Genomic DNA, 27,351 nt, shown 5'->3' with positions numbered 1-27,351 from the left:
ATTTGGAGGTGATTTTTTCTCTCTCTCTCTCTCTCTCACCTACTTCTTCTCCCCAAATTATTCTGAATTTCCACCGATGTTTCTGCAAATTCCCGTCCTGGGCGTTGGCACCCACGGGAAATGCAAAGGCCTGGCACGGTCAGGGGGCAGAGCTTTTCTTTTTTCCTTTTTTCCTTTTTTCCTTTTTCCATTTTCTTCCTTTCCTTTCCTTTCCTTTCCTTTCCTTTCCTTTCCTTTCCTTTCCTTTCCTTTCCTTTCCTTTCCTTTCCTTTCCTTTCCTTTCCTTTCCTTTCCTTTCCTTTCCTTTCCTTTCCTTTCCTTTCCTTTCCTTTCCTTTCCTTTCCTTTCCTTTCCTTTCCTTTCCTTTCCTTTCCTTTCCTCCTTCCCTCTTTTCTTTTTCTTTTCCTTTTTTCTCTTCAATCTTTTCTTCCTTCTCCTTCTCCATCTTTTTTCCTCTCATTTTTCTTTCCTCTCTTTTTTTTTTTTTTTTTTTTCTCCCTTTCTCCCCTTCACTCCACTTTGGAAATCCCGGATTTACAGCGCATCATTTGTGGCAATTTTTGCACGATTTTGGAAGGAAAAAAGAATAAGGAAAAAATAAGGAACAAGGGGATGAGGGATAAGGAAGAGGAATGAGGAATAAGGAATGAGGAATAAGGAATGAGGAATAAGGAATGAGGAATGAGGAATGAGGAATAAATAAGGAATGAAGAAGGAGGAATAAGGAATAAAGAATGAGGAATAAGAAATAAGGAAAAAATAAGGAATAAGGGATGAGGAATAAGGAATAAGGGATGAGGAATAAATAAGGAATAAGGAAAAAACAAGGAATTAGGAATAAGGAAAAACAAGGAATAAGGAATAAATAAGGAAAAAATAAGGAATAAGGAAAAAACAGGGAATGAAGAATAAATAAGGAAAAATAAGGAATAAGGGATGAGGAATAAATAAGGAATAAGGGATGAGGAATATGGAAAAAACAAGGAATAAGGAAAAAATAAGGAATAAGGGATGAGGAATAAATAAGGAATAAGGCAAAAACAAGGAATAAGGAATAAATAAGAAATAAGGAATAAGGAATAAATAAGGACTAAGGGATGAGGAATAAGGAAAAAACAAGGAATAAGGAAAAATAAGGAATGAGGAATAAGGAAAAAATAAGGAATAAAGGATGAGGAATAAGGAAAAATGAGGAATAAGGAAAAATGAGGAATAAGGAACAAGGAATCAGGAATAAATAAGGAATAAGGGATGAGGAATGAGGAAAAAATAAGGAATAAGGGATGAGGAAAAAGGAATAAGAAATTAGGAATGAGGGATGAGGAAAAAGGAAAAATAAGGAATGAGGGATGAGGAATAAGGAATAAATAAGGAATAAGGGATGAGGAATAAGGAATAAATAAGGAATAAGGAATAACGAAAAATAAGGAATAAGGAAAAATGAGGAATAAGGAAAAATAAGGAATAAAGGATGAGGAAAAAGGAAAAATGAGGACTAAGGAATAGGAATGGATGTGGGGCCTCACTGCCCAGCCTGACGGGCACGAGGACAGCGCTCACATAAACCCAGGCTGGGTTTCAGAGAAATAAAAAATAAAAATAATAAAATAAAAAAAAATTAAAATAAGATTCCCCGGCCTCGGGATGAGGCAGAGCAGCTGCTGGTACTCACTTGGACACGGGATTGACGCTGGCCTCGATTATGGTTAAACACTTACAACACTTGATGTTTTCTGGGAAATCCTGGATCCCTAAAAAAAAAAAAACATGGAAAGGAGAGTTAATACACAGGAATTTCATTAGAGACACTGAAATTTTTATTAGATACAGAGAAATTTTTATTAGATATAGAGAAATAGCCACACAAAACCTGCCCAGCTTGGTTTGTTCATAAAAGCTTCCTTGGGGGATTTGAAACTTTGGAATGATCCTCGAAAAATTTGGAATTTTCATCCAAAAGTTTGGAATGGTCATCGAAAAATTTGGAATTTTCATCCGACAGTTTGGAATTATCATCCAAAAATTTGGAATTTTCATCCAGAAGTTTGGAATTTTCATCCAAGAATTTGGAATTTTCATCCAACAGTTTGGAATTATCATCCAAAAGTTTGGAATGATCATCCAAAATTTGGAATTTTCATCCAAAAGTTTGGAATTTTCATCCAAAAATTTGGAATTTTCATCCAAAAATTTGGAATTTTCATCCAAAAATTTGGAATTATCGTCGAAAAATTTGGAATTTTCATCCAAAAGTTTTGAATTTTCATCCAGAAGTTTGGAATGATCATCCAAAAGTTTGGAATTATCATCCAAAAGTTTGGAATTTTCATCCAACAGTTTGGAATGATCATCCAAAAATTTGGAATTTTCACCCAAAAGCTGACGCTCTGAACCCGAAATAAAGCAATAAAAATACCAAATGATAATTCTGGTGTCAGGGTTGGTTTGTGGAAGGTTCTGGAATGAGCAGTGAAATCATTCGTGCTGAGATTTGTGCCCTCCCTGCTCTTCTCTCACGGAATCCTCGGAGTCTCCAGGGAAATTTCCCGATTTTCCCAAAATTTCCGTCACTTCCTGAGCCTCGTTTTTAATAAAATAAAGAGAATAAAGAGCTGGGAGCTCACACGGCAAAGGTTTTAATGGCCATCAAAAGGGAAAAAAAAAAAAAGCTGGATTTTTGATTTTTAAATTAAAAAACAGAGCTGGATTTTTGATTTTTATAGGAAAAATCAGAGCGGGATTTTTGATTTTTAAATGAAAAATCAGAGCGGGATTTTTGATTTTTAGAGGAAAAACCAGAGTTGGATTTCTGATTGTTAAAAGAAAAAAAACCCAGAGCTGGATTTCCGATTTTTAAAGGAGAAAATCAGAGCTGGATTTTTGATTTTTAAATGAAAAATCAGATCTGGATTTCTGATTTTTAGAGGAAAAACCAGAGTTGGATTTCCAATTTTTAAAGGAAAAATCAGAGCGGGATTTTTGATTTTTCAAGGAAAAAAACAGAGCTGGATTTCTGATTTATAGAGGAAAAAATCAGAGCTGGATTTCTGATTTATAGAGGAAAAAATCAGAGCTGCATTTCCGATTTTTAAAGGAAAAATTCAGAGCGGGATTTTTGATTTTTAAAGGAAAAACCAGATCTGGATTTTTGATTTTTGTAGAAAAAACCAGATCTGGATTTCTGATTTTTAAAGAAAAACCCAGAGCTGAATTCCCGCGGATCCTCCCCCAAAGCTCCAGGCTGGAAACCCAACACGGAGCAGGAATTTCTTCACTTTTTTTTTTCATTTTTCATTCTACGTTTTTTTACTTTTTATTCTACATTTTAATTTTTTTTCTTCTAATTTTTCTCCAAATACGCTTTTATTCTTTTATTCTCTTTATTTTATCACCTTTCAGGCGTTCCAATTTAATTATTTTTATATTTTTTTTTTGCGTTTCTCACCGTTTTTGCTGATGTCGAGCTCTCGGAGGTTGACGAGGCTGGCGATGGCCGCGGGCAGCGTGGCCAGGTCATTGTCGGGGATGCTCAACTTGCGCAGGGCCTGGCAGCTGAAAAGTTGCTGTTCCGTAGGGGGGGAAAAAAAAATAAAAAATAAAATTAAAAATAAATTTTAAAAAGTAAAAAAAAAAAAAAAAAATTAAAAAAAAAATTAAAAAATTTAAAAATAAAAAAATAAAATTAAAAACAAATTTTTAAAAAAGTTAAAAAAAGAAAAGATAGCTTAAAATTTAAAAAAAAAATTAAAAATTTAAAAATTTTTAAAATTTTAAAAAATTTAAAAAATTAAAAATAAAATTAAAAACAAATTTTAAAAAAAAAGTTAAAAAAAGAAAAAGTTTAAAAGATAGCTTAAAATTTAAAAAAAAATTAAAAGATTTAAAAAATTTTTAAAAATTAAAAAAAAAATTTAAAAATTAAAAATAAAATTAAAAACAAATTTTAAAAAAAAGTTAAAAAAAGAAAAAGTTTAAAAGATAGCTTAAAATTTAAAAAAATTTAAAAATTTAAAAATTTTTAAAAATTAAAAAAATTTAAAAATTAAAAACAAATTAAAAATTTAAAAAATTAAAGATTAAAAAAAAATTTAAAAAATTAAAAAATTTTAAAAAATTTAAAATTTTAAAAATCAGGGCTTTGTTCTTATAAAATCAGGGTTTCAGTGCTATAAAATCAGCATTTTGCTCTTACAAAATCAAGGTTTTGTTCTTATAAAATCAGGGTTTTGTTCTTATAAAATCAGGGATTTGTTCTTATAAAATCAAGATTTTGTTCTTATAAAATCAGGGTTTCATTTTTATAAAATCAGGGCTTTGTTCTGCGCCTCTGGGGAGGATTCCATCCCACTCATGTTGTTCTGGATGCTGATTCCAGTGACTCCACTCTCATCCAGATCAATTTTCCCTTTATTACTCATCAATTCACTTGACTCATACAAATAAAGGATTTTTTTTTTTTTTTTTTTTTTGCAGTAGGAGAATGAAATCAAAGGCAAAGAGAATAAAAAGACTTGGCTGGATTTAGCCAAAAAAAAGAGAGTAAGGAATATAAAACCATCCTTTAAAACCCAGAGAGATACAAGAAATTAAGAATTCAATATCAGCAGGGGGAAAAAAAAAAATCATCATTTTGCACCTAAAATGGAAAGTAAAAATAAAAATAAAATCAAGCAGAATGAGGTTAAGGCATCAATAAAATGTAAATTAATTTATTGAGTTTTGGAGTATCACTGAAACTAAAGCAAAGCTGGACTTAACTGAGTTGTTTCCTCATTAAATAAATATTAAATATTAAATAATTAAATAAAACACGATCAAAAGTTTTGATTTAAAAGGATTTTGTAATATCAAGGGGCACAGAATATTTGGCAAAGAACAGAAAATGACCAAAAATTTCCTCTGGAAGAAATTCTTTGAAATCACATTTACAGAGGGAGAAGAGAATTGAATGTATAACACAAAAAAAAAAAAAAAAAAAAAAAGTTCATGTTAAGTAATAGAGTGCCAGTTTCATGAGGGGAAAAAAAAAAAAGGAATTTTCTCTCTTGGAATATTAATTAATTCAGTGATTAAAAAAAAAAAAAAAAAAAAACGCCTTGAGCTCTGCAGCAGAAACACCTGGAGCAGAAAATTCGATAAAGGAATTATTTCAGGTGTTGAATTCCTGGTAAAAATTAATAAAGGCTTAAGACACAAAGTGCCGAGTGCTGTTAACGCTGCCATTCATCTTCTCTTCCTCACGGCCGAGGTTACATTAAACTCGATTTACTGGAAATTAAAATGATCACCCTCATGCCAGTGTCAGCGTCCTGGAGCTCTTCCCTTTGGCCCTCATTGTCCCCGTGCTGAATTCTGGCTCCTTGCCCTGATTGATTTTCTTTTCCATGGAGCCCAAGTCTGAAACCCTTCCATCATTCCGAGGAACCCAACCCAAATATCCCCCCAAAAAAAATTAAAAAATCCCTCCCTAAATGAGATGCTTCCAATATTCCTCAGCAGCAGAATGAAAAGAAGGGAATTTATTCTTATTCTTATTCTTATTCTTATTCTTATTCTTATTCTTATTCTTATTCTTATTCTTATTCTTATTCAGAAGAAGAGGAAGAAGGATAAGGAGAAGAGGAAGAGGAAGAAGAAGGAGAGGAAGAGGAAGAGGAAGAGGAAGAGGAAGAGGAAGGAGAAGAAGAAGGAGAGGAAGAGGAAGAAGGAGAAGAACAAGAAGAACAAGAACAAGGAGAAGGAGAAGAAGAAAAAGAAGAAGAAGAAGAAGAAGAAGAAGAAGAAGAAGAAGAAGAAGAAGAAGAAGAAGAAGAAGAAGAAGGAGAAGGAGAAGAAGAAGGAGAACAAGAAGAACAAGAACAAGAAGAAGGAGAAGAAGAAGAAGAAGAAGAAGAAGAAGAAGAAGAAGAAGAAGAAGAAGAAGAAGAAGAAGAAGAAGAAGAAGAAGAAGGAGAAGAAGGAGAAGAAGGAGAAGAAGGAGAAGAAGAAGAAGGAGGAGGAGGAGAAGGGAGCTCAGGGCTTCCTGAGCAGCTTTTCCCCAGGATCCATTTGGGATTTCTGGCTCTGTGCTGTGTCCAGGAGAGCTCAGGCCGTTCTCCACAGCATTTTTCCCATGCAAATATCGGGATTTTGGCTGCCCTGCCCCATCACCTGTGCACAATTCCTCCATGGAATGAGACCTCCCCAGCAATGAACCATCACATCCCAGCACAGCAGCTCCATGGCATGGAAAAAAAAACCCAAACATTTTGTACTTTTGTAAAAGGAGTTTTTACAAAGTCTCCGTGCAGCAAAGATGGGAAATTTGCTGTGAGGTGATGGAGAATGGAGCAATGTTCAATTAAAGATTTGTAAGCATCTTTCATTATTGTGGAGAAAAATTCCATGAAGGCCTGGATCCCATCCCTTCACGTTTGATTATGGAGCCAGCACCTGCCATTCATTGTTTTTTCCACCTTTCCCTCCTTTGCTTCCAGAACATTTTGGTTCCGGTAACTTTTAATTCCTTAGAGCAAACACTGATCAGCAGGGGAATGGAGTGGAAGATTCCAGAAGAGGAGTTTTACACGGGAAGGATGACTTGGATGATCTCAGGGCAGTTATGAAAATCCTGCTTGGACAGTTGGGATTGCCAGGAATATCCCACAAGGATAAAGAGTTGATCCTGACAGAGAGGAGAGAATTGTGATTCCCAGGAATGTCCCACAGGGATAAAGGGCTGATCCTGAAGGAGAAGAGAGCATTGGGATTGCCAGGAATATCCCACAAGGATAAAGGGCTGATCCTGAAGGAGAAGAGAGCATTGGGATTGCCAGGAATATCCCACAAGGATAAAGAGTTGATCCTGACAGAGAGGAGAGAATTGGGATTTCCAGGAATGTCCTACAAGGATAAAGGGCTGATCCTAACAGGGAAAGAATTGGGATTCCCAGGAATATCCCGTAAGGATAAAGGGTTGATCCTGACAGGGAAAGAATTGGGATTCCCAGGAATATCCCACAAGGATAAAGGGCTGATCCTGACACAGAGAACACCTCTGGCATTCCCAGGAATACCCCACAAGGATAAAGGGCTGATCCCGAGGAAAAGCAGGGATAGGGAGGATCCCAAGGCAGTGCTGACTCCTGATCCAGGTACTGGACACCACAGGAATTTCTGATGCCAGAGCATTTCGTTTCAGGGAATTATTTTCCCCATTCCCATGCTGTGAAGAAGCAGCAGGAGCCCCTTCTGCCCCCAATCCAACCCCAATTCCAAGGAATATCCCCGGAATTCCCGGAGGTTCCGCAGAGCCCAGAGCCGGGCACAGAGCCCAGAGGGACACGGGAGGTTACCTTGGGAAGCTCCTCGATCTGGTTGGCATCGAGGTAAAGCTCCTCCAGGGTCCTCTCGAAGTTGAAAACCTCCTTGGGCACCTGCTGGAGGCCACAGTGGGAATAATCCAGCACGGAGACGATCTCCTCCTCCCCGCGGAAACAGCGGCACGGCACCAGGCGCCCGATGAGCTTCCTTTTGCTTGTCATCTCCAAGCAGCATACTGAGGGAAAAGGGAGGGAAAAGGGGATTTCAGCAGGGCTTTTTTTTTTTTTTTTTGGGGGGGGGATGTTCTCGGTGTAGCCTGGAAAGGGATTTTAACCCTTTAAGATGCGCAGTTACATGGGTGTCTGTCATGGCAGGAAGGAAGAGCCAAGTTTATTCAGGAACACACTCGGTTTTATAGCAGGACTGCAACTCCCAGAGCAGAGAAAAGGAGATTGGTTCAGAGAGAAGACACCCCATGGCCAGGGCCTGGGCACACACCACAACAGGGGTTTGATTTTGGTATTAATTCCTTTTTATTGTGACCAAATGATCACCCTGGGAGAAATTCTCCCTGGCTTGAGCTGGAGCAGCTCATGGGCTGGGAACAGAGCTGAGAAGATCCAGCCTGGAATATTTTTCAGGCTGTGATTTTCTGACTTTTTCAATCTGTGTCCCACATCTTGGGACATTTCCCCAGGGAGATCCGGGGTCTGCATTGTGAGGTTTTTGGGGCTCCTCTCTGGAATGGAAAGGGTTTGGAGTGGGGTGGGAAAACCTGGATGCTGCAGGTGTGGAAGGGAACACTCCAAGGTTGGCTTTAATGGGAAAATGAGCCATGGGAAGGCACAGAACCCAAACACACCCATGGAAGAAGAGAACCCAAATATATCCATGGAGGAACAGAACCCAAACACACCCATGGAAGAACAGAACCCAAACACATCCATGGAAGCACGGAACCCAAACACATCCATGGAAGAACAGAGCCCAAACACATCCATGGAAGAACAGAGCCCAAACACATCCATGGAAGAACAGAGCCCAGCCCAGTTCAGGTGGAGGCACCTGGCTCTGGTTCCCGTGGGAAATGGGGATTGTCCCTGCATTCCCCACACCAGCAGAGCTCCCGTGGGTTCCTGCAGCAGCTGAGGGAGGCAGGAATGGAATCCTTGGCTACAGAACAATCCCAAACCATTCCTGCTCCTCCCGTGCCACCACACTGCTGGGAACTCCTGCAAAATCCTTTTCCTGCACTAAAATACACACCCAGGAGCTTTTCCCAAATTTCTGCCACCCTCAATCCCAGCCAGGCAGATCCTCCCTCACTCCCAGCACCCCCAGCTCAGTGAGTGACTTTACACAGTGCCCTGCTCCTTGTCACTGGGATAAAACCACTGCAGGATGGAGGGAACAGTCCAAAAGCAGATTTTTGGAGCAGGTCAAGCAGTCCCCAAATCCATCCTGGACATTTCCAGGAGTTATTTAAACTTTCTGGATAAACCAGGCTGTCCTGAAATGTATTTACCACAAATAGGGCTCGACCTTCAACTCCCATTTTCCAAAGCACTTCCAAGGTTTTGAGTTGTATTTGGGAAAGAAATGCACTAAATTAGTCCAAAGAAAGCAAAATAAGGTTTTTGTAGAAAGCACCAGTATGGAATGGAAGGACCTGGGCTACCATTGAAAGGAGTAGAATTTCACACCCTGTGGGCTTGTGGTAATTAAAGCTTTTATTAATTTCAGCATTATTAATTCCTACCCTGGACTAATTCCAGCTTTGGTAATTACACTTTCCTTCCCTACATTTTGCTCTCTCCTGATGTTCAGAGATCTTTTCCTTGGTGCTGGTGGCTGCTCGTGGAAAAGGATCAGTCCAGGAGCCTGAGCTGAGCCAGGGACCCAGCAGCTCCATCCATTCCTTAATCCCTGCAAGGGATTCCTCATCCCCTTTCCACTGCCCCTGCAGACACCACAGCTCGCTGCTTTTCCCCATTTAAGAACCAAAATTCCCCACAGCTGAGTCCTGAGGTCATTGCCCCACGTCACACATTCCACGGGGAGATCAGACCCCCCCAAACGAGCTCAAAAATCAGATTATTTCTGGAATAAAGACACAGAAATGAGGAAAGCAGCATAAAATAACCTGCTCCACCAAGCTCCCGTTTCCTTTCTCTTATTAGCAGCACAATCAACACAATTCAGATGGAATTCCTTCCCAGTGTCCCATCTAAATATCCAACAAAGAATCCAATCTAAACCTCCCCCTTTTTTAAAGCACATCCCTCTTTACTCCAAATCCCATCGAAGCCTGGTTTGGAAAGCAGGAGCCCTTCCTGGAGCCCTGACCAGGATTCAGCTGCTCCAGGGTGGCTGCTATGATTTCAGGAAGGCACTGGGAATTCCCCACTTTGTTCCACCACCCCAGAATTCACATTTTCTCTGCCAAAAGAGATTTGATAACGGGGACTGACTACACGTAAGAAATGGAACAAAGCTGAGCTTAAGGTTGGAATTAAAAAAGTAAAAAAACCTCTCGAATTCCCTTCAGCCCGAAGCCTTTTCTCCGTGGATATTCTCCTGGCACTGGCCAGACATCCACTTTTATTTCCTTTCTTCCCTTTAATTAATCCTGTGGGCTGCCTGGCTGATTTCCACAGTGTCCAGTTGCAGTCTGGGTCACTGCAATAATTAGGGAACATCAAAGCTCTGGAATCATCTTCATTTCCAGCCCCACATCTCAATTAGAAACACAACCCCGTTAATAATTCAGAGCTTTGAAGGAACGGAGGAAGCTTCTCTCTGCATTTACAACCACGTGGAACCTTTTCCACAGCTTTGCCACCTCCTCATCCAGATTTTTGCTTTTCAAATTTGCTGCTCACCTCTCTGCAAGCTGCAGCTTCGCACAAGAACGGGGAGGGTTTTTTAGCACTTTGTTTCCTTGCTCCGTGGGTTGTGTAACTCTCACTGCCTCTACCTTGTGTTTTTTATCCCAAACTTTTGTCTCCAGCTGTAATCCCGCACTTGTGACACGGGAATTGTGCTTATGTAAGCTCTGACATCAGTCCTCGCTGCTCTTTTGCATTTCCTCCCCATTTTCCCCTCCAGGAAAAGCCTCTGGTGGGGTGGAATCTGCTCATCCCCTGCCTGGAAAGCCGCCCTGCCCTTCCTGAAAACTCTGCTTGATTTCCCCAGCAGATACCTGGATGGGAAGGAGCATTCCCAGCCTGGATCCTGCCCCTCTGCCCAGGTGAGACCTCACCTGAGACCTCACCTGAGACCTCACCTGAGACCTCACCTGAGACCTCACCTGCAGAGCTGCCCCGGCCCTGTCCCAGCTCAGGGAGGAGCTGGAGCTGCAGGACAGAGTCCAGGATGAGCAGAGGGATGGAGAAATGGGGACAGGACACGGGGAAAAGCTTTCCATTGTCAGAGGGCAGGGATGGATGGGATTGTGGGAAGGAATTCCTGGCTGGGAGGGTCGCACGGGGTGCCCAGAGCAGCAGGAAATTTGGGCTTGGAACACCCTGGGACAGTGGGAGGTGTCCCTGCCCATGGCAAAGGGTTGGAATATTTTATGTCCCAAAAAAAAAAAAAAACATCAGAGAGGATGGGTCACAATGACCTTGGAAGGCTTTTCCAGCCCCAGGAATCCTGGGATTCTCCACTGGAAGTTGTTCCATTTCCTCCCATTTACACTTTTCCACACCCTGCTTAGAAGCAAGAAGAATTTTCTCCCAAACTTGGCCCCCGAGCCAGGTGAGGGAGTGGGGAATGTCACTCTTCTGTTCCTAATTGGAAATGCAAAATTAGGGATTTATTTGGGTCGTGTAAGCCATCGCTAATAGCCTTCATTAATTTCCTGAAAGATTAAGGAACTGAAGTCACAATAACAGAATTATTAGGGAGCTTCCAAAGGGGAATTGGCCTTATCAAAGAGAGGGGTGTGCAATATTATCTGAATTGTTTTCCTGCACAGAAATTCCCAGATAAGCAGCATATCTCCCCCAGAAATGCCATTTAATGCTGGTAATTGAATCCTCTTCGTTACGTGCCCCTTACAATGGTCTGCATTCAGGTTCACACTCAGATTTGGCTAATCCTAAAATAAAATAACCAAGCATGAAAAATCAGATTTCAGCTTTTGTCTCCCGGGAATGTCGATGAGGGGAAGTTTCCCTGGCTCTGCTGCAGGTCCTGGGAGGTCCCTGGAGACCTGAACACTGGGAAAAGGTGCAGAAAAAGGGGAAAGTGCAATTGAAGATTTATTTCTATCAACTATCAGTTTTCAATGCCCAGACCTTACCCCTCTGAGCCACAAAGGCAAATCTTTATCTTTTCTGGTAAGATATGAATTGATTCCAAAGGTTACTATTGAATTTGCCTTGAAATTCCCAATTTCCTCCCTAGAAATTCCTTCCTAAAGGAGATTTTCTGAGTAAATGATGATGACACCAATTGCAAAGACATTTCAGTGGCAGCAAAAGCAGATGTTGGGGTTGGTTTGGCTATTAAAAATGTTTGTCCTGTTCCCCTCACAGACAATTCTTGCACAGCCTCAAGGAAAACCCCGGATTCTTTTTATAGAAGCGACAGAATTCCGGTAATTTGTTGCACATTAGTGGCACATGTTGAAAATTAATCATTATGCTGTTAATTGCTAGAAATTCCAATCACTCTTGACAGCTCACCCTGCAGACATTTCAGCAGGAGAGAATCCCAATAAACAAGAGAGATTTCTTTGGGAAGGAGCGTGCTGTCTGGAAATCGGGGAATTTACATTTCTGCTGGCATCTTTGATGTGTGGCAGCTTTTATGTGAAGTAATCCCTTCGTTTAAGAGATGATGTGCTGTGAAATTTGGGAGGAAATGGGCTTTATTTGGTGCTTCATGGAGCAATGGCTGGAAGGGCTCTCCAAAGGAAAACATCATTTACCTGCTGAAGGCGCCACGGGGACACATTGGGATTAAAGTAGGAACAAGGAAAATTCTGGGATTTTTTCCTCACATTCCCTGAGCACTCCCAGGGATAGGGATCCAACCCTCCCTGGGCAGTGCCCATCCCTGACCCCCCTTTCCATGGGGAAATTCCCCAAAATCCACCCTGTCAGATCTGTTCCCAGATCCCAAATCCCCCCGGCTGTCCCCTCCTGTCAGGGAGTTGTGCAGAGCCAGAAATTCCCCCTGAGCCTCCTTTTCTCCAGGCTGAGCCCCCCCAGCTCCCTCAGGGATTCTCCAGCCCCTTCCCATTTCCCTCAGGGATTCTCCATTCCCTTCCCATTTCCCTCAGGGATTCTCCAGCCCCTTCCCATTTCCCTCAGGGATTCTCCAGCCCCTTCCCAGCTCCATTCCCTGCCCTGGCCACGCTCCAGCCCCTCAGGGTCTCTGTTGTCCTGTGGGATGAGGGACCTTTCCCTTCCTCCCTGTCCCCGCTGCCTCTCTCCCATGGGATGGGACGTTCCCACTGGAGCAGTTCTTACTGAAGCTCCAAACAGGAATTTAAGTTCAATTCTGCATTTCCCAAACCCCTGGAATGCACAGAGCAAACTGCCTGGAAAACCTGTGGCTCCCTCAATGTGGGAAATGTTCCCGTCCAGCCACAGAACCTTTTCCTCTCTGAACAAAACTGAGATTTTTGAACCATTCAGAATTCCAGTTCTGATCCCATTCCCGGTTTTCTGCCAGCCCCCACCACTCCAACTACACCCTGAGAGTTTCTATCCCACAGGGTCCCCATCCTTATGGATATTCCCAGGATTTCCCAGCTTTCATTTCCCTTCTCTGCTCTTTGTCATTCCCCACAGCAACTTCTCACCTGGGCCACCCCCTCCTCCCTTCCCCATCCCAAAGCTCCTTCATTCCCTCCCTCCTCACATCCCCTTCCCATTCCAAACCCAGCTCCCACCTCCAGACCCCTCCCCTGCCTCTTCCCTCACCTCCCCAGACTCTCTGCAGCCGGGTTTAAAATTCTGCACCACCACAATTAGTTCCTGCCATGGAAATAGCCTTTGGATGGAAAAATTCCCATGGAATTATCCTTTCTTTCCCATGGAATTACCCTCTGTCCCAGGAATTCCTGCAGAAACATTTCCCTGACCTGCACAAACACGGATTTAGTTCTTCCCCCTCCTTCATTCCCAACTCAAACTTTTCCCTGCTCACTCCACTCTTTATATTTTGACAAAAAGCACAAAATCTTTTCCTGTCCACCCCTTCCCCTTCCCCTTTGTCCATCCCTTTCCTGGCAGTGGGTGCAGGGCTGGGAGATGTTTCCAGGGCTGGTCATAAATGGGATTTTGGGAATGCCAAAGCCTGTGGTGTACAGGGAATGTCAGCACCAGGCAAATCTCAAAGGCACAATTCCCCCAAAGGGTCGTGAAAATACGAGAAAATGATTTTACATTGAGCCTGACATTTATCTCCTAAACCACCCCGTTATCCAGGAATTCCCGAGCCTGGCTCCTCCGTTTTTCAGCGGAATCCTGGAATGGGAGGGACCCTAAATCCCCCCCAGTGCCACCCCTGCCATGGCAGGGACACCTCCCACTGTCCCGGGCTGCTCCCAGCTCCATCCAGCCTGGCCTGGGACAATTCCAGGGCTCCAGGGGTGGCCACAGGTTGCCCAGAGAATGTTCCCTCAGAAAAGGCCACAGTGGCAAGTGGGTCCTTGAAATTGGATTTCTGTTCCCTCAGGAAATCTGTGGGTGGCACATCCTCACTTCCTCCCCGTATTCTGGTTTTGAACACTCCAATGCCTTTTGTGTTTAATAAGTTTTGTCAGGGTCAGATCCTCATCAAAGGGAAGTGAATTCAGAATTCAGAAAAATTCAGAATTCAGAATAATTCAGAATCAGAATAATTCAGAATTCAGCACAGCCTCCCTGCCTGAAATTAAATCCTCTCCTGTCCTGGCTCTGGAATTGGGAGGATCCCAACCCTTCCCACGGTGATGTCAGGGTCAGGTCCCCATCAAAAGGAGGTGAATTCAGAATAATTCAGAATTTAGAATAATTCAGAATTCAGAATAATTCAGAATTCAGCACAGCCTCCCTGCCTGAAGTTAAATCCTCTCCTGTCCTGGCTCTGGAATTGGGAGGATCCCAACCCTTCCCACGGTGCTGTTGGAGTCACCCCCGGAGCAGCTGCCCTTGCACAGGAAAATGGGAAATTCCAGGGCAGTTCCTCCTTTTTCCAAGGAAATGATTGTGCCAGAAGGCTTTGGCTTCACAAATCTGAGCAAACAAAGCCCCAGCAGAGCTTTCTGTGCTTCAAATGCCCTCAGGAGAAATAAACTCCTGTGCAGGGCCAGGAGCTGGACTTGGATGATCCTTGTGGGTCCTTTCCCACCCAGAATTCCATGATTTTATTGCGTGACACAAAACCAGCTCCCACTTCTGACAACGAAGTAAAACCAAAGAATGAAAACTGAGCAGTTTGTGGCTGTAAAATCCTTCCCCCAAATGGGAGTTTTCAGTTTCTCGGGCAGGTCGCTCTCCAAATGCTGCAATTGGATCTCACTCCAATATTTCAGCTGGAATTCCTCCAGAGTCTCAGGGGTTTGGGGAATAAGGGCCAGGATGTTCAAGGACATGGTGGAAAAGAAGAATGTCCGCTTGGATAATCCCAGGGAGGTTGGAAAAACCCTCCAGGGTCACCGAGTCCGAGCTCTGCCCCATCCCCACTTTGTCACCAAGTGCCACCTCCAGGGATGGCCACTCCAAAAAAGCCAGGCCACCCTTTCCATGAGGAAATCCATCAGCAGAGGGCTCTAGAACTACATTCTCCCAAGTATCCTGCTCCATGATTAATCTGTCCCAGTTTTTTTTTTTTTTTTTTTTAGGCAATTAACATGCTGTTCTTCTGGTACAAATGTTCTGTAAAAAAAAAAAAAAAATTAAAAAAAAAAATCCTCTCACAGCTGAGCTGTCAAACACTGAAATTCAGTGCTTTTGGAATGTCAGGTTTTTTAACAAAGTCCCGCAGTTTGGAAAGTATAATCAGAACTTTAATGCCCAATTATGCAATCTTTGCAATGACTTTCTCCAGAGGATTTTATGGCTCGTGCTGTAAGCTGGGATCAGGCACCAGAACTGCACCAAATTGTTCCACTCTGGGAATGAGAGGCTTGGATTCCTGCAGAGCTTTGGGAATTGCAGGTGTGGACAGAGCAGCTCTGTGAGACTTTGGCACATCCATTCAGCCACAAGGATTTCCTCTGGGATTTTTTGATTTTTTTTTTTTTCCCTATTTGTCCTAAGCATTCCAACAAAGCAGAAGGATTTTCCTTGTCTCAGCTCGTTTAGTTCATGGTTAAAATTCCTCCCCAACAAGTGCTGGATGTCCAGAGCCACAGCCTGGAGCCAGATTAAAAAAAAAAACAAAACAAAAAAAACCATGGACAAAACCCCTGGATAAATTTACCATCCACCCACCTGCTGGATTCAGCCTGAGCTGGATACAGGCACTCAGAGCCTCTGGGCTTTTGCTTTTTTTGGCAGCAATTTATAAATAACCAGCAAATTTCCATTTCCAACCTGCTCTGGTGACTCCAGGAAAGGAGCTCAAGCCTGGCCCAAAGGCATGGAGCTGTAATCCAGGGGGAAGGGAAATGGGGAATTTCCCTTCCTGCACTGAATGAGGATTTTATGGACATTTGCTGTAGCAGGTAGCAAATATTGAATTTGATATGGACAACCACAACCCAAAGCAAAGCCACCAATCATCCCAAGAAATCTGGAAGGTTCTGCCTGGAATTCCAGCCCTGACATTCCCAGCAATACTTGGAATGTTGCTACAACACCCTGAAAATCCCACTTTACAAAACTCAGTTCTGACACCAATTGCCAATATTATAATTTCACCTGTTCCAGACCAAATCCCTCCATCGGGTGCATTTTATAAAGGTTTAACTCAGTTTTTTTTTTTGTTTTTTTTTTTTCTGAACTGCACCAATGGAATATTTCCCAGATCTTTCCCCAGGAACCAAACTGAGCAATCCCTGTTTGTCATTCCCACAGTGCAAGCAGAGGAACTGAGGCTTTTCCTGGAGCTTTTCTAAATTCATTGGACAGCTGATGATTCCATCAGTTTATTTCCATTTAAATTATCCCAGCCACCTTTCTACTGATAATGATGAAAAATAAAAAATGTGCACCAATGTCCCCACAGCAGCACAAGGTCCCCAATTCCTCCTCCAGTGCTCCTTGACATTTGACAATTTTCTCTGGCTGTTGCCAAAACGATTTATTTATTGTTGGATTATATTATGAATATTTTTATTCTGTTTTTCTCTTCTAACAGATTGGTAATTCAGCGGTTTTGAGACACTTGGTCACTTTTCAGTCCGTGTGGATTCTCTTTGGGAGACCTGGAGGGAAGAGCTCCTGTGGGGAATGGGGATGCCACCTCCAAAAACCAATAAAATCACCCCAAAATCGCCAAAATACACTGAATTATGTCCATTAAAGCCCTCAGACTCCAAGCCAACCCCGAATTGTCTGATTTACTACACCTAGCGAGCTCTTACACCTCAGAGATGATTCTGTTAATATTTAATAAACACATCCCTTCTTTCAGTTCACCAGTGGTAAAATAAAAATCCAATCCCTCCACGGCCTTAAAAAGACAAACTCATCCTATCAGGACTTAATTTAGGAGATAAAAAAAAGGATTTTCCTAAAAGCAGAATTATTTTACAGCCACCCGTGGATTGGGGAGTCAGGATCCAGGAGGGGAATGTGGCTGCTCCATCCCTGGAAGTGCCCAAGGCACTTGGAGCAGCCTGGGACAGGGGAAGGTGTCCCTGGAGAATGGGATGGGATGGGATTTAATGTCCCTCCAACCCAAAACATTCCAGGATTTTGGGATTGAGCTGTAAGTGCTGCAGGGATTTCAATCCTCACAATTCCCACCTCCCAGGCTTTGACAGTTTCCCAGTGTTGTCACTCCTAACTCTCCTGCAGGAGGAAAAAAAACAGGAAAAAAGTATCCAGAAGCTCCTCTCAGTTTCCCAGGCTCGGCTTTGTGGGGAGATTCACTGATTTAAAGGCAGAAAACTGCAAACTGGGAAAGAAAATAAAATAAAAAAAAAAAGAATCTCACTGTGCTCAGTGTCAGCTGCCTATGGGAAAAAAAAAATTACAGGGATCAGAAAATGAGGACAGGGATCAGAAAAAAGAGGGAGAATAACATCAGGGCTCTGGCCACTGCTTGAGAGGAGGGGAAAATAAAGAGAATTTGGGGTGGGACATCCAAAAAAGGATGGAAAATCAGCAGTAGTCAGGATGATCACAGGGAAGATGTGGGAACAGAGAGAGGTGGGACAAAAAGCTGGAGAAAAGCTGAGGGGGAGCATTCAGCAAATGCAGGACAGCAATTCAGGGACAGCTAATTTGGGGAATTTAGGGTCAGTGCTCTGGATGCAGCAGTGACCCCCAGAGGGGATCCCAACTCCCTTGGGTCCATCTGGATCGGGAGTGCCCCGAGCCCAGGAGCTGCACAGGAACATCTGAACCTCAGCCTCAACCAGGGGAAAAAACATTTGGAGCAGCTTGGAGTGGATCCCATTCCTCCCTCCCACCCGGGAAAACAGATGGCATCAGGAAGATGAACAACATCCCCAAACTGCCAGTGGCTGCTCCCAGGAAATAAAACCAGGGAGAGCAAGGGAAGAGCTGGGCACTGCTGGGAATTCCCCCATTCCCACCCCATTCTCACCCCATTCCCATCACATTCCCATCCCATTCTCACCCCATTCCCATCCCATTCCCATCCCATTCTCACCCCATTCCCATCCCATTCTCACCCCATTCCCATCCCATTCTCACCCCACTCTCACCCCACTCTCACCCCATTCTCACCCCATTCCCATCACATTCCCATCCCATTCTCACCCCATTCCCATCCCATTCCCATCCCATTCTCACCCCATTCTCACCCCATTCCCATCCCATTCTCACCCCATTCCCATCCCATTCTCACCCCACTCTCACCCCACTCTCACCCCATTCTCACCCCATTCCCATCCCATTCCCACCCCATTCTCACCCCATTCCCACCCCATTCCCATCCTCCTGCTCCTGGCTGCTCCTCCTGGAATATTCTGGGAGGTCTCCACTTCTCTGGAGCCCCAGGCTGTTAATGATTGGCCTGGATTCATGCAGAGGAAATTAATTAATTAATTAATTAATTAATTCTCTTCCTCTGCCAGCGGGATCATTTATAGGGATGGGCTACAGGGAATGGAGACAAGGCCAGAAAAATGTGGGAATTCAGGGGGAGCAAGAAAAACTGTCACAAAGTCACCAAAACCAGAACCTTGTAGGATCATTCCTCAACCTCCTAGGATCTATCCTGAACCTTGTAGGACCTTTCCTCAACCTTGTAGGATCATTCCTCAGCTTTGTAGGATCTATCCTGAACCTTGTAGGATCTTTCCTCTCAGGCTGTGTAAGGTATGAGCAAAGCAAATGTTCTAAAATCCCATTATTTGAACCTTGTAGGACCTTTTCTCAACCTTGTAGGATCATTTCTCAACCTTGTAGGATCTTTCCTCAGCCTTGTAGGACCTTTCCTCTCGGGCTGTGTAAAGCATGAGCAAAGCAAATGCTCTGAATTATTTCAATGATAATTCCTGGGGTTTAATCCCCAGGAAAAGGGGAAAGCAGCAATAAAATGAGGCAGGAAAGGTTTTTTTTCTGTCAGCCAAGTGTTGAGGGTGACAGAGAGGACAGACCTGGACCCTCCCCAGCAGGACACAGGAAAAAGCCAAGGGAACAGGCACGAGGAGCAGCACTGGGAATTCTGCCTAAATATCAGGGGAAAAAAAAATTAAAAAATCTCATTTTCAGTGGCTGATTGCAGAGTCCATGGAAGATGAGGGTGAGCACCAAAAACTGGTTTTAAAGAAGAGCTGGAGCTCAGCCTTGCTCGTCCTGACTTCCCCAAGGATCTGGGTTATCCACAGCTTTCCTTCCCCTCTGGAAATAGATTTAAGGCAGGGCAGAGTTCACACCGAGCTCTCCTCGCCATCCTTTCATCACAGCCATTTTCCCCCCCGAGTAAAAAACATTCCCCTGCTCCCAAAAGGTGCAAAAAATATCCCCATTCTTCTGCTCAGCACAAATGGAACACAAAGACGGCAGCAACCATAGTTACAGAGTCTTTTAGAATATTGGATCTATAAAAAGAGATAAAACTGTGTTTTAACCAGCTTGTTCCCTGCTCAGAAACCTGACAGCTTCCAGCCTTGAACGTTTGCTTGGTTTAAACCCCATTTTTTTTCATATTTATTTGCAGCACATTCTGAAGTTCTCACTCTCCCATATTGAAGTTTGAAACAAAGAGAGAAAAAAAAAAAGAAATTATTTTACATTTGCTGCCTTCCTAGCTGTGAAATCCATTGCTGCTGTTATGAAATTTAATCCCATTAGTCAGGAAATTGGTGGTTCAGGGGCTCACAGGTTTCATCCTGCTCAACCAGCAGGTGAATTATTTTAAGGAACTACTTTGGAATTCCAACTGTTGGTTATTGACAGCTGCCAAAACCAGGCTGGAAGTGCTTTTTGCTGGAAAAGTTTTTAAACTGGAGAAATCTTCTGACAAGGGGGGAAAGTGTTTGGTGGAACGCTGATCTCACACAGTCAGGGAAAAAATTAATTCAGTAGAATTCAAAATAAGACAGAATGTTTCACTTAAATTATTTTTGATCCAAGTCATTTCCAGCACATTTCCCCGTGGTTTAATCCTCTCCACTCACGGGTTAGTCCCATATTCAGGAAGAGATGAACAATAAAATTCCACAGATCCCTCCCCTTGATCATCTCCCAGCTCTACTGACCCCACCAATGTTCTGTGCATCCCAGGAACGATCCCAAGGAAACTCCTCAGAGCTGGCTTCAAGAGCAAGCCTAAGAATGTGAATTCATATTTTCAGAAATATTTGATATTTTTCTACAAACCAGACATTTCTGCTCACCCACTTGGCCTTAATCCTTAATTTATCCCACAAAAAACAAGGGGAATGTTTGCAGCTGTGCCAGCAGATAAATTGCAGAGAGGTTCCTTGTTTCCCTGGCTCCATCCTGAGCAAAACCTCAGGAGCCAGACAGGTGATCCCTGCTGGGACTGCCCGGAGCCTTCCCTCAAATCCTGCAATTCCCACCCCAAAACTTCCCTGACCCCATGGCACAGGGAAAGGAAAGGGAAAAAGAAAAGAAAAGAAAAGAAAAGAAAAGAAAAGAAAAGAAAAGAAAAGAAAAGAAAAGAAAAGAAAAGAAAAGAAAAGAAAAGAAAAGAAAAGAAAAGAAAAGAAAAAAGAAAAAGGACGAGATATCCCAGGAACATCCTGCTGGGTTTATTCCCTGTAGGAAAAATGTTGAGCAGCTCCTTCCTGCCCCCCTGGGCTCTTTGGAAGGTGTGAACAGAATTATTCCTGAATTATTCCTGAATTATCCCAGAATTATTCCTGGATTATTCCAGAATTATTCCTGGATTATCCCTGAATTGTTCACTCGGGACAAGCCGGCAGCTTGCTGGGAGCACAGAGGAGTGGGAAGGATTTGGGAAGAGGCAACGGGAAAACAACGAGACAGGCACGGGCAGGAATTGCTCAGGGTCAGCTCCGGGTCCGTGGGGAGGGAGGGAAATGTTCCAGTGGGGAGCAGAGCCTGGGAAATGGAATCACGAAATCCCAGCCCGGCTCCTCAGCCACTGCTTTAAGCTGGGTTTATCCCCAGGGAAGGAAACTTCGTGCCTGGGAATCGAAGGGACCTGAGAGCTGCCCTGGAATGATGGAATGGTTTGGGATGGAGGGGATCCCAAACTCATCCAGTGGCACCCCTGCCATGGCAGGGACACTCCCCACTGTGCCAGACTGCTCCAAACTCTGTCCAGCCTGGCCTGGGACACCCCTCAGCTGCACAGGGCAGGGCTGGGATGGAATTCAATCCATGGGAATGCTCGGTGCTGGAATTAGAGCTGCCAATGCCGACCCGGGGAATATTAAATTTTAATTTGTGGTGAGTCAAAACCACAAATAAACAGTGAGGGAAGCTGAAGTCTGGCAGTGCCTGGGATGAGCTGGGAGCTGCTGAGCCAGGGCTGCGAGGTGTGTGAGCATCCACTGGGAACAGACGGAATTCTGAGGGAAGGATTTCACTTTGTCACTTCCCGTGAGAGCAAAAAAGCGATTATTTAGATGACAAAGAACCTGTCTTCTGGATTTAGAAGATGATTATAGGAGATGTCAGTCTGCCAGAGAAAGAAGTTCCTTCTGGTTCAGAACAAGTTGTTTTCCGTGACACTTTCCTGAGTTAATTTGCTTTTAGGGAATTTTTCTTAAGAGGAGCCATCGTTCCACAGATAAAGCCAAAACCTGGGAGCCCTGCAAGGGCTGCAGGGAGGCACAAAAACGACCCCAGGGCAGCTGGGACAGGGTTTGGAGGGGAAAGTGTCCCTGCCCACAGCAGGGTGCAGCTGGCTGGGCTCTAAGGCCCCTTCCATCCCAATCCACTCCAAAATTCCACAATTCCACAATTCCACAGTTCCTCAATTCCACAATGCCACAATTCCACAGTGCCACAATTCCATAATTTCACAGTTCCACAATTCCACAATTCCACAGTCCCATAATTCCACAATCCCACAATTCCACAATCCCACAGTTCCACAATTGCACAGTTCCACAATTCCACAGTGCCACAGTTCCACAATTCCACAATTCCTCAATTCCACAGTTCCTCAATTCCACATTTTCCCAATTCCACATTTTCCCAATTCCACAATCCCACAATTCCCCATTTCCCCTTGGGTTTTCACAAAGGACACCAAATATTTCCCGTGGTTTATTCCCATGCCTGTATCCCACAGATTTCCTGCCTTGGCCCCAGCTCTTTCCAAGGGCTGTTGCTGCACCTATAAAATAGTCCTGGCCTGGTTTTTAATCCTAGAAAAACCTGGCTTAATCCATGACTTCCTGAGACTGGGATTTCATCAGGGGGGAAGGCTAAAAAGAAAATTCCTCCAGCTCTGAAATATTCCAACACCAAACCCAAACCAGCCCAACTCCCCCTTGCAGTGCAGATTTTGCCCTTTCCAATCGGGAATTTTCAGCCTGTGCTGTGACTAAAGATGAGTCACACCCAAAAATCCCAGCTCCGAGAGCTCCAGTGAAAGCAGGGCTGGAGTTTGGCACGGAAATGTTTCCTTGCAGGAATACACAAACATATCTTCCTAAAAATCCACCTCCAAATTAACATTGGACAGCCAAACATCCATCCCCAAATCATCCCCACCCTGGTATTGGGCCAGGTTTAATTGGTTTGGTCTCATTATTATTGTGTGATTGGGAACTCCCAATTGTTCCATGTGAATAATTCCCTAAAAGTTCCATGTGAATTTTCAATGTTTTATGTGGGTTTCCCACATGTTCCATGTGAATTTCCAATGTTTTATGTGAATAATTTCTCACATGTTCCACGTGAATTTCCAATGTTTTATGTGAATAATTTCTCACATGTTCCACGTGAATTTCCAATGTTTCATGTGAATTTTCCACATGTTCCATGTGAATAATTATTTCCCACATGTTCCATGTGAGTAATTTCCCACTTATTCCATGTAAATAATTTCCCATGCTCCACATGAATTTCCAATGTTTTATGTGAATTTCCCACATGTTCCATATGAATTTCCAATGTTTTATGTGGATTTCCCACATGTTCTATGTGAATAATTTCCCACAAATTCCATGTGAATAATTATTTCCCACATGTTCCATGTGTATAATTTCCTATATATTCCATGTGAATAATTTCCCACATGTTCCATATGAATTCCCAGTGTTTTATGTGAATTCCCCACGTGCTCCCTGTGAATTTCCAGCCTCAAGGGATGCAGACTCGCTGCCATCCTCAGAGGCACAGAAGTGAGAAGTCACAAAAAACCAGAGATTCTCCAAAGGAAAAGGAGAAGGAGAAGGAGAAGGAGAAGGAAAAGGAAAAGGAAAAGGAAAAGGAAAAGGAAAGGAAAGGAAAGGAAAGGAAAGGAAAGGAAAGGAAAGGAAAGGAAAGGAAAGGAAAGGAAAGGAAAGGAAAGGAAAGGAAAGGAAAGGAAAAAGAGAAGAGAGAAGAGAAGAGAAGAGAAGAGAAGAGAAGAGAAGAGAAGAGAAGAGAAGAGAAGAGAAGAGAAGAGAAGAGAAGAGAAGAGAAGAGAAGAGAGAGAAGAGAAGAGAAGAGAAGAGAAGAGAAGAGAAGAGAAAAGAAGAGAAGAATGAAAGAGAAGGAAAAAGGAAAAAAAGAAAAGAAAAAAAGAAAATAAAAAGAAAAGAAAAGAAAAGAAAAGAAAAGAAAAGAAAAGAAAAGAAAAGAAAAGAAAAGAAAAGAAAAGAAAAGAAAAGAAAAGAAAAGAAAAGAAAAGAAAAGAAAAGAAAAGAAAAGAAAAGAAAAGGATCAAGCCAAAGCCTCCCATGCCAGCAGGCTCCAGTTTGGCTCACGGGCAATCGGGCATTGCCTAGGATGGGAAAAAGGGAAATAAAACTTCCCATAATGGACTCTGATATCCCACCAAAGAGCCCTGCAGTACATTCCATTACACAGCCACGCGGATGCCCCCGCGCTCCCCAAACACACGGAAACAAACCCTAATTAAGCACTAATTAATCCCTCGGGTGCCGAAGTCTGGTGAAAGTCCTCACCCCGAGCCAGCCCTGCTCGAACCCTTCTGGCTTTGACTCTGCCAGGGCTTGGTTTGAGCCCCGGGGCTGCTGCTCCAAACCAGAACAGCTCTGGGAGCAGAGCCTTGGTCCAGGACCGGCCTGGGCTGATTTTTTTCTTGTCTCACTTGTAAAGGGAGCCCAGCACGACGTGTCAAAAAAAAAAAAATAAATGAAATACTCAGTGAAATAATTAAGGGAGCAGATGTTTTTAACACCCGTGTGTGAGGCTGCCATGACATGATGGAAGCAGCTCTTCCTCCCTTTTACTCCCCAAGGTATCCCAAATTTTCTGATCCCAACTGCCTGGATGTTTCATTAGAAGGAAACAAGAGGAATTGTGACCGGGCGAAGATGTGGTGATTTGTGCTGTTTAGAAAGGAAATGAAATAAAGAGAACGTTTTGATTTTGAGATCAATGCCATCCGTGAGTCATGCCAAATAATCTCAGATGTTATTGGGACCTTCTAAGTGGCGAGTAATGGGCTAATTAGAGCAAAAATCGATTATTTCACAGAAAAAGAAATAAAACTCAATTCTGACATTTCCCAACGAGAGATCTTCATTTCGGAATTTGCTGTCCAGTCTCAGATTTTGACAAGTTCAGGAATTTTTCAAGTATTATTTGTGCAGTTCTACTCCCTCTAAAACAAACTGGGAGAAGCTGCTCAGGAAGTCCCAAGTCCTGGAAATTCCAAGACAATAAATTTGGGGTTCATTGGGTCACTTCCCATTGCTGGAAATGTTTTTTTTTCCCGGATTTTGTGCCTGCTGATCCAAAGGCAAGGAGCTGAAATCATGGAACAGTCTCCAGAAGAGTCAAGGGAGAGGAACTGGATGATCTTTAAGGCCCCTCCCAAATCAAATCCCAAATCAAACCATTCTGTGATTAGGAGAACACAAAGCCTCGCCAAAAAAAAAAAAAAAAAAAAAAAAAAAAAAAATTCAAAAAAGCTCCAAAACCCCCCCCCAAGGTTTTGACTGATACAACCCCCCCCCCAGCACACAGATTTTATTTCTAAGGGGAAAAAAAAAAAAAGTTTTTTCCCAGCACCAGAAGCTCTGGAAAGGTTCTTCCCACAGCGGTACCTGCTGCTGAGTGATCATTTTGTCCCTTTCCTAATTGGCTTTGGAACGAGCAAACTCATCTGCTCCCTTCCCAAATGCCACAACAACAACCCCAAAACAAAGCCCGTGACAGATGCACGTCCTGCTCATTGTTTGCTTGCATTTTAATTAACTGCAGCCCAGCCTTTCCCGGCGGATTTATATCCTCATAACCCGGACCAAAGCTTTTTTTTCGAGAAGGGAACACCGCGGTGAGCAGCGAGGTTTCATGGATAATTCCCAGAGGATTTATATCCTCATAACCCGGACCAAATATTTTTTTTGGAGAGGGGAACACCGCGGTGAGCAGCGAGGTTTCGTGGATAATTCCCAGCGGATCCAGGCCACGCGTGACCTCGGAGACCTTGGGATTTCCCTCTCATCTCCCAGAGCAGCCCGGGGATAAATGAGCTATTAAATGATAATTTGGGTGGCCAGACCCTGCTGTCAAGTGTATTCCACAAGAATTTACTGGGGCGGATCTGCTCTGACATAACCCAGGGTGACATTTGTCCCCAAGGGAACGGGAAAGTCTCGAAAGCCCTCGGAATTCAGCAACACCAGCACTGCCAGGGAATTCATCATTTCCCGATGGTTTCCTCCTTTTTTTTTTTTTTTTTTTTTGTTGGCAATAAAAACCCCCAAGAGCTGCTGAGCACCCTCCAGGATCACAAAGGCAGCGAGGGAACAGCTCCGAGGACAATTTATCAGGGGGAAAAGTGGGATGTCTGCAGGGACAGCATTCCCAGAGCTCCCCGTTCTAGGTAGTGGCTGTTGGGATGCACAAAGGGCTTTCATGGAGAGCGTTAAAAAAAAAAAAAAAAAAAGGAATAAATTTTAATTAAGTGCAGTTAAAAAGGGCCCGATTTAAAGCAAGTAGGTCAGCACCTGCTTTGAAAAGGCTGCTCTGAATGAAGTCACTGCAGCAGTGCTGGAGCTGGGAGCTTTTCATTTTCGTTTGCACTTTCTACCCTGAGCACAGGCCCAGCCTGAGCAGTTCCCTTAAAAACGCAGGAAGCAAAGGAAAAGGACCTAAAATTGACCAAAAAGAAAAAAAAAAAAAAAAAAAAGGAAGGGCTACACTGTGTCTTCAAAAATGGGAGCTTTGTGCTGTCCCTGAGCCAAGCCAGTCACGACCTTTAGGAAAGTTTGATAATAATAATAATAATAATAATAAATAATAATAATAATAATAATAAATTTATTCCACCACAGGTGAGTTCTGCTGCCTCAACACCACGGAACACAACAGGGAATTCCTACAGCAAATATTTCACGGAATCACATCCCAGAATCCCAGACTGGGCTGGGTTAGAGGGGACCTTAAAGCCCATCCAGGGCATCCACGGGATCCAGGGGCAGCCAGAGCTTCTCTGGGAATTCTATTCCAGGGCCTCACAGCCAGGAATTCCTTCCCCATATCCCACCCATCCCTGCCCTCTGCCCCTTGTTCACCTGAGATCAAAGATAAATTTCATTGATTTCCTTTTAGTGCCGATATAAAATCACAGCAATAAAACCCCGGAGCCCCTAAATTTGTCAAGTCCACAAACTGGGCTGGAACAAAACTCCAGAGGGAAGAGGGGGAAGGAGTCAGAGTGCATTTTAGGAGAAATCCTCCAGTAATTTATTTTTAGGAGCTCTCTCTCTCTCTCTGCTCTTCACCACAAATTAATATTTTGCCCCAGCACAATGGCAGAGCAATGGCAACACCAACCTGCATCCCTCGTCTGCCTGGGGCAGCCAGGAAAGGCAGCTCAGGACACAAAACCAGATTTTCCTTTGCCTCCTTTGCCTTTTGGGTCCATCCTGCTGGAGCAGAGCTGGTTCCTGGTGCTCTGACCCAGTTCCCAGAGCCCAGCTGGGAAATGTGTGCCATGCTCTCTTGGGGTGACTTTACGATGTTTGCGTTTTTAAAATCGTTTGTTTCGTTAGTTGAACGTTTAAATTATGTCGCTTTAAGGATGGTTTTTGGAGTAAATGAGGGGAGAAGAAGTGCAGAGTTTTGTTGTTAAAGTCTGCACCTGGTTTTTGGGGTTTTTTTGGTATTTTTCTCATAAACTGTTTTGTTTGCAGTGGACAGCGGGAGAGGTTTCCTCCCAAATTTGCCCTAAACCAGGACACAGCAGATCTGCGTGTCCCTGTGAGGGTGACAGCCCCAGCAGCTCCTGTCACCGCCCAGCACCTCTGAGTGTCCCTGGATCCCCCCTGAGATCCCCTGGAGCATCCCA

At 43.4% G+C, this 27,351-nt stretch overlaps 1 protein-coding gene across 6 annotated transcripts in view; it reads right to left on the bottom strand.

Annotated features, from left to right (window-relative positions):
• The window catches only part of LRRC7 (leucine rich repeat containing 7), a 100,224-nt gene that overhangs the window by 51,845 nt on the left and 21,028 nt on the right, over positions 1–27,351 (bottom strand). For all 6 annotated transcript variants that reach the window (XR_015805293.1, XR_015805292.1, XM_088169577.1 and 3 more), the window contains exons 2-4: positions 7,335–7,537; positions 3,446–3,563; positions 1,673–1,751 (exon numbers count right to left, since the gene is read on the bottom strand). Coding sequence is in view for 4 of the 6 variants with exons in the window: in XM_088169577.1 (XP_088025703.1) it covers positions 1,673–1,751; positions 3,446–3,563; positions 7,335–7,537 (400 nt within the window). In the remaining 2 variants the exon portion in view is untranslated. The remainder of the gene's footprint in view (positions 1–1,672; positions 1,752–3,445; positions 3,564–7,334; positions 7,538–27,351) is intronic.

The sequence above is a fragment of the Sturnus vulgaris genome, chromosome 9, assembly GCF_052056855.1.
Source record: "Sturnus vulgaris isolate bStuVul1 chromosome 9, bStuVul1.hap1, whole genome shotgun sequence".
Classification (NCBI taxonomy): Eukaryota; Metazoa; Chordata; class Aves; order Passeriformes; family Sturnidae; genus Sturnus; species Sturnus vulgaris.
This window is presented reverse-complemented; position numbering and strand designations above follow the sequence as displayed.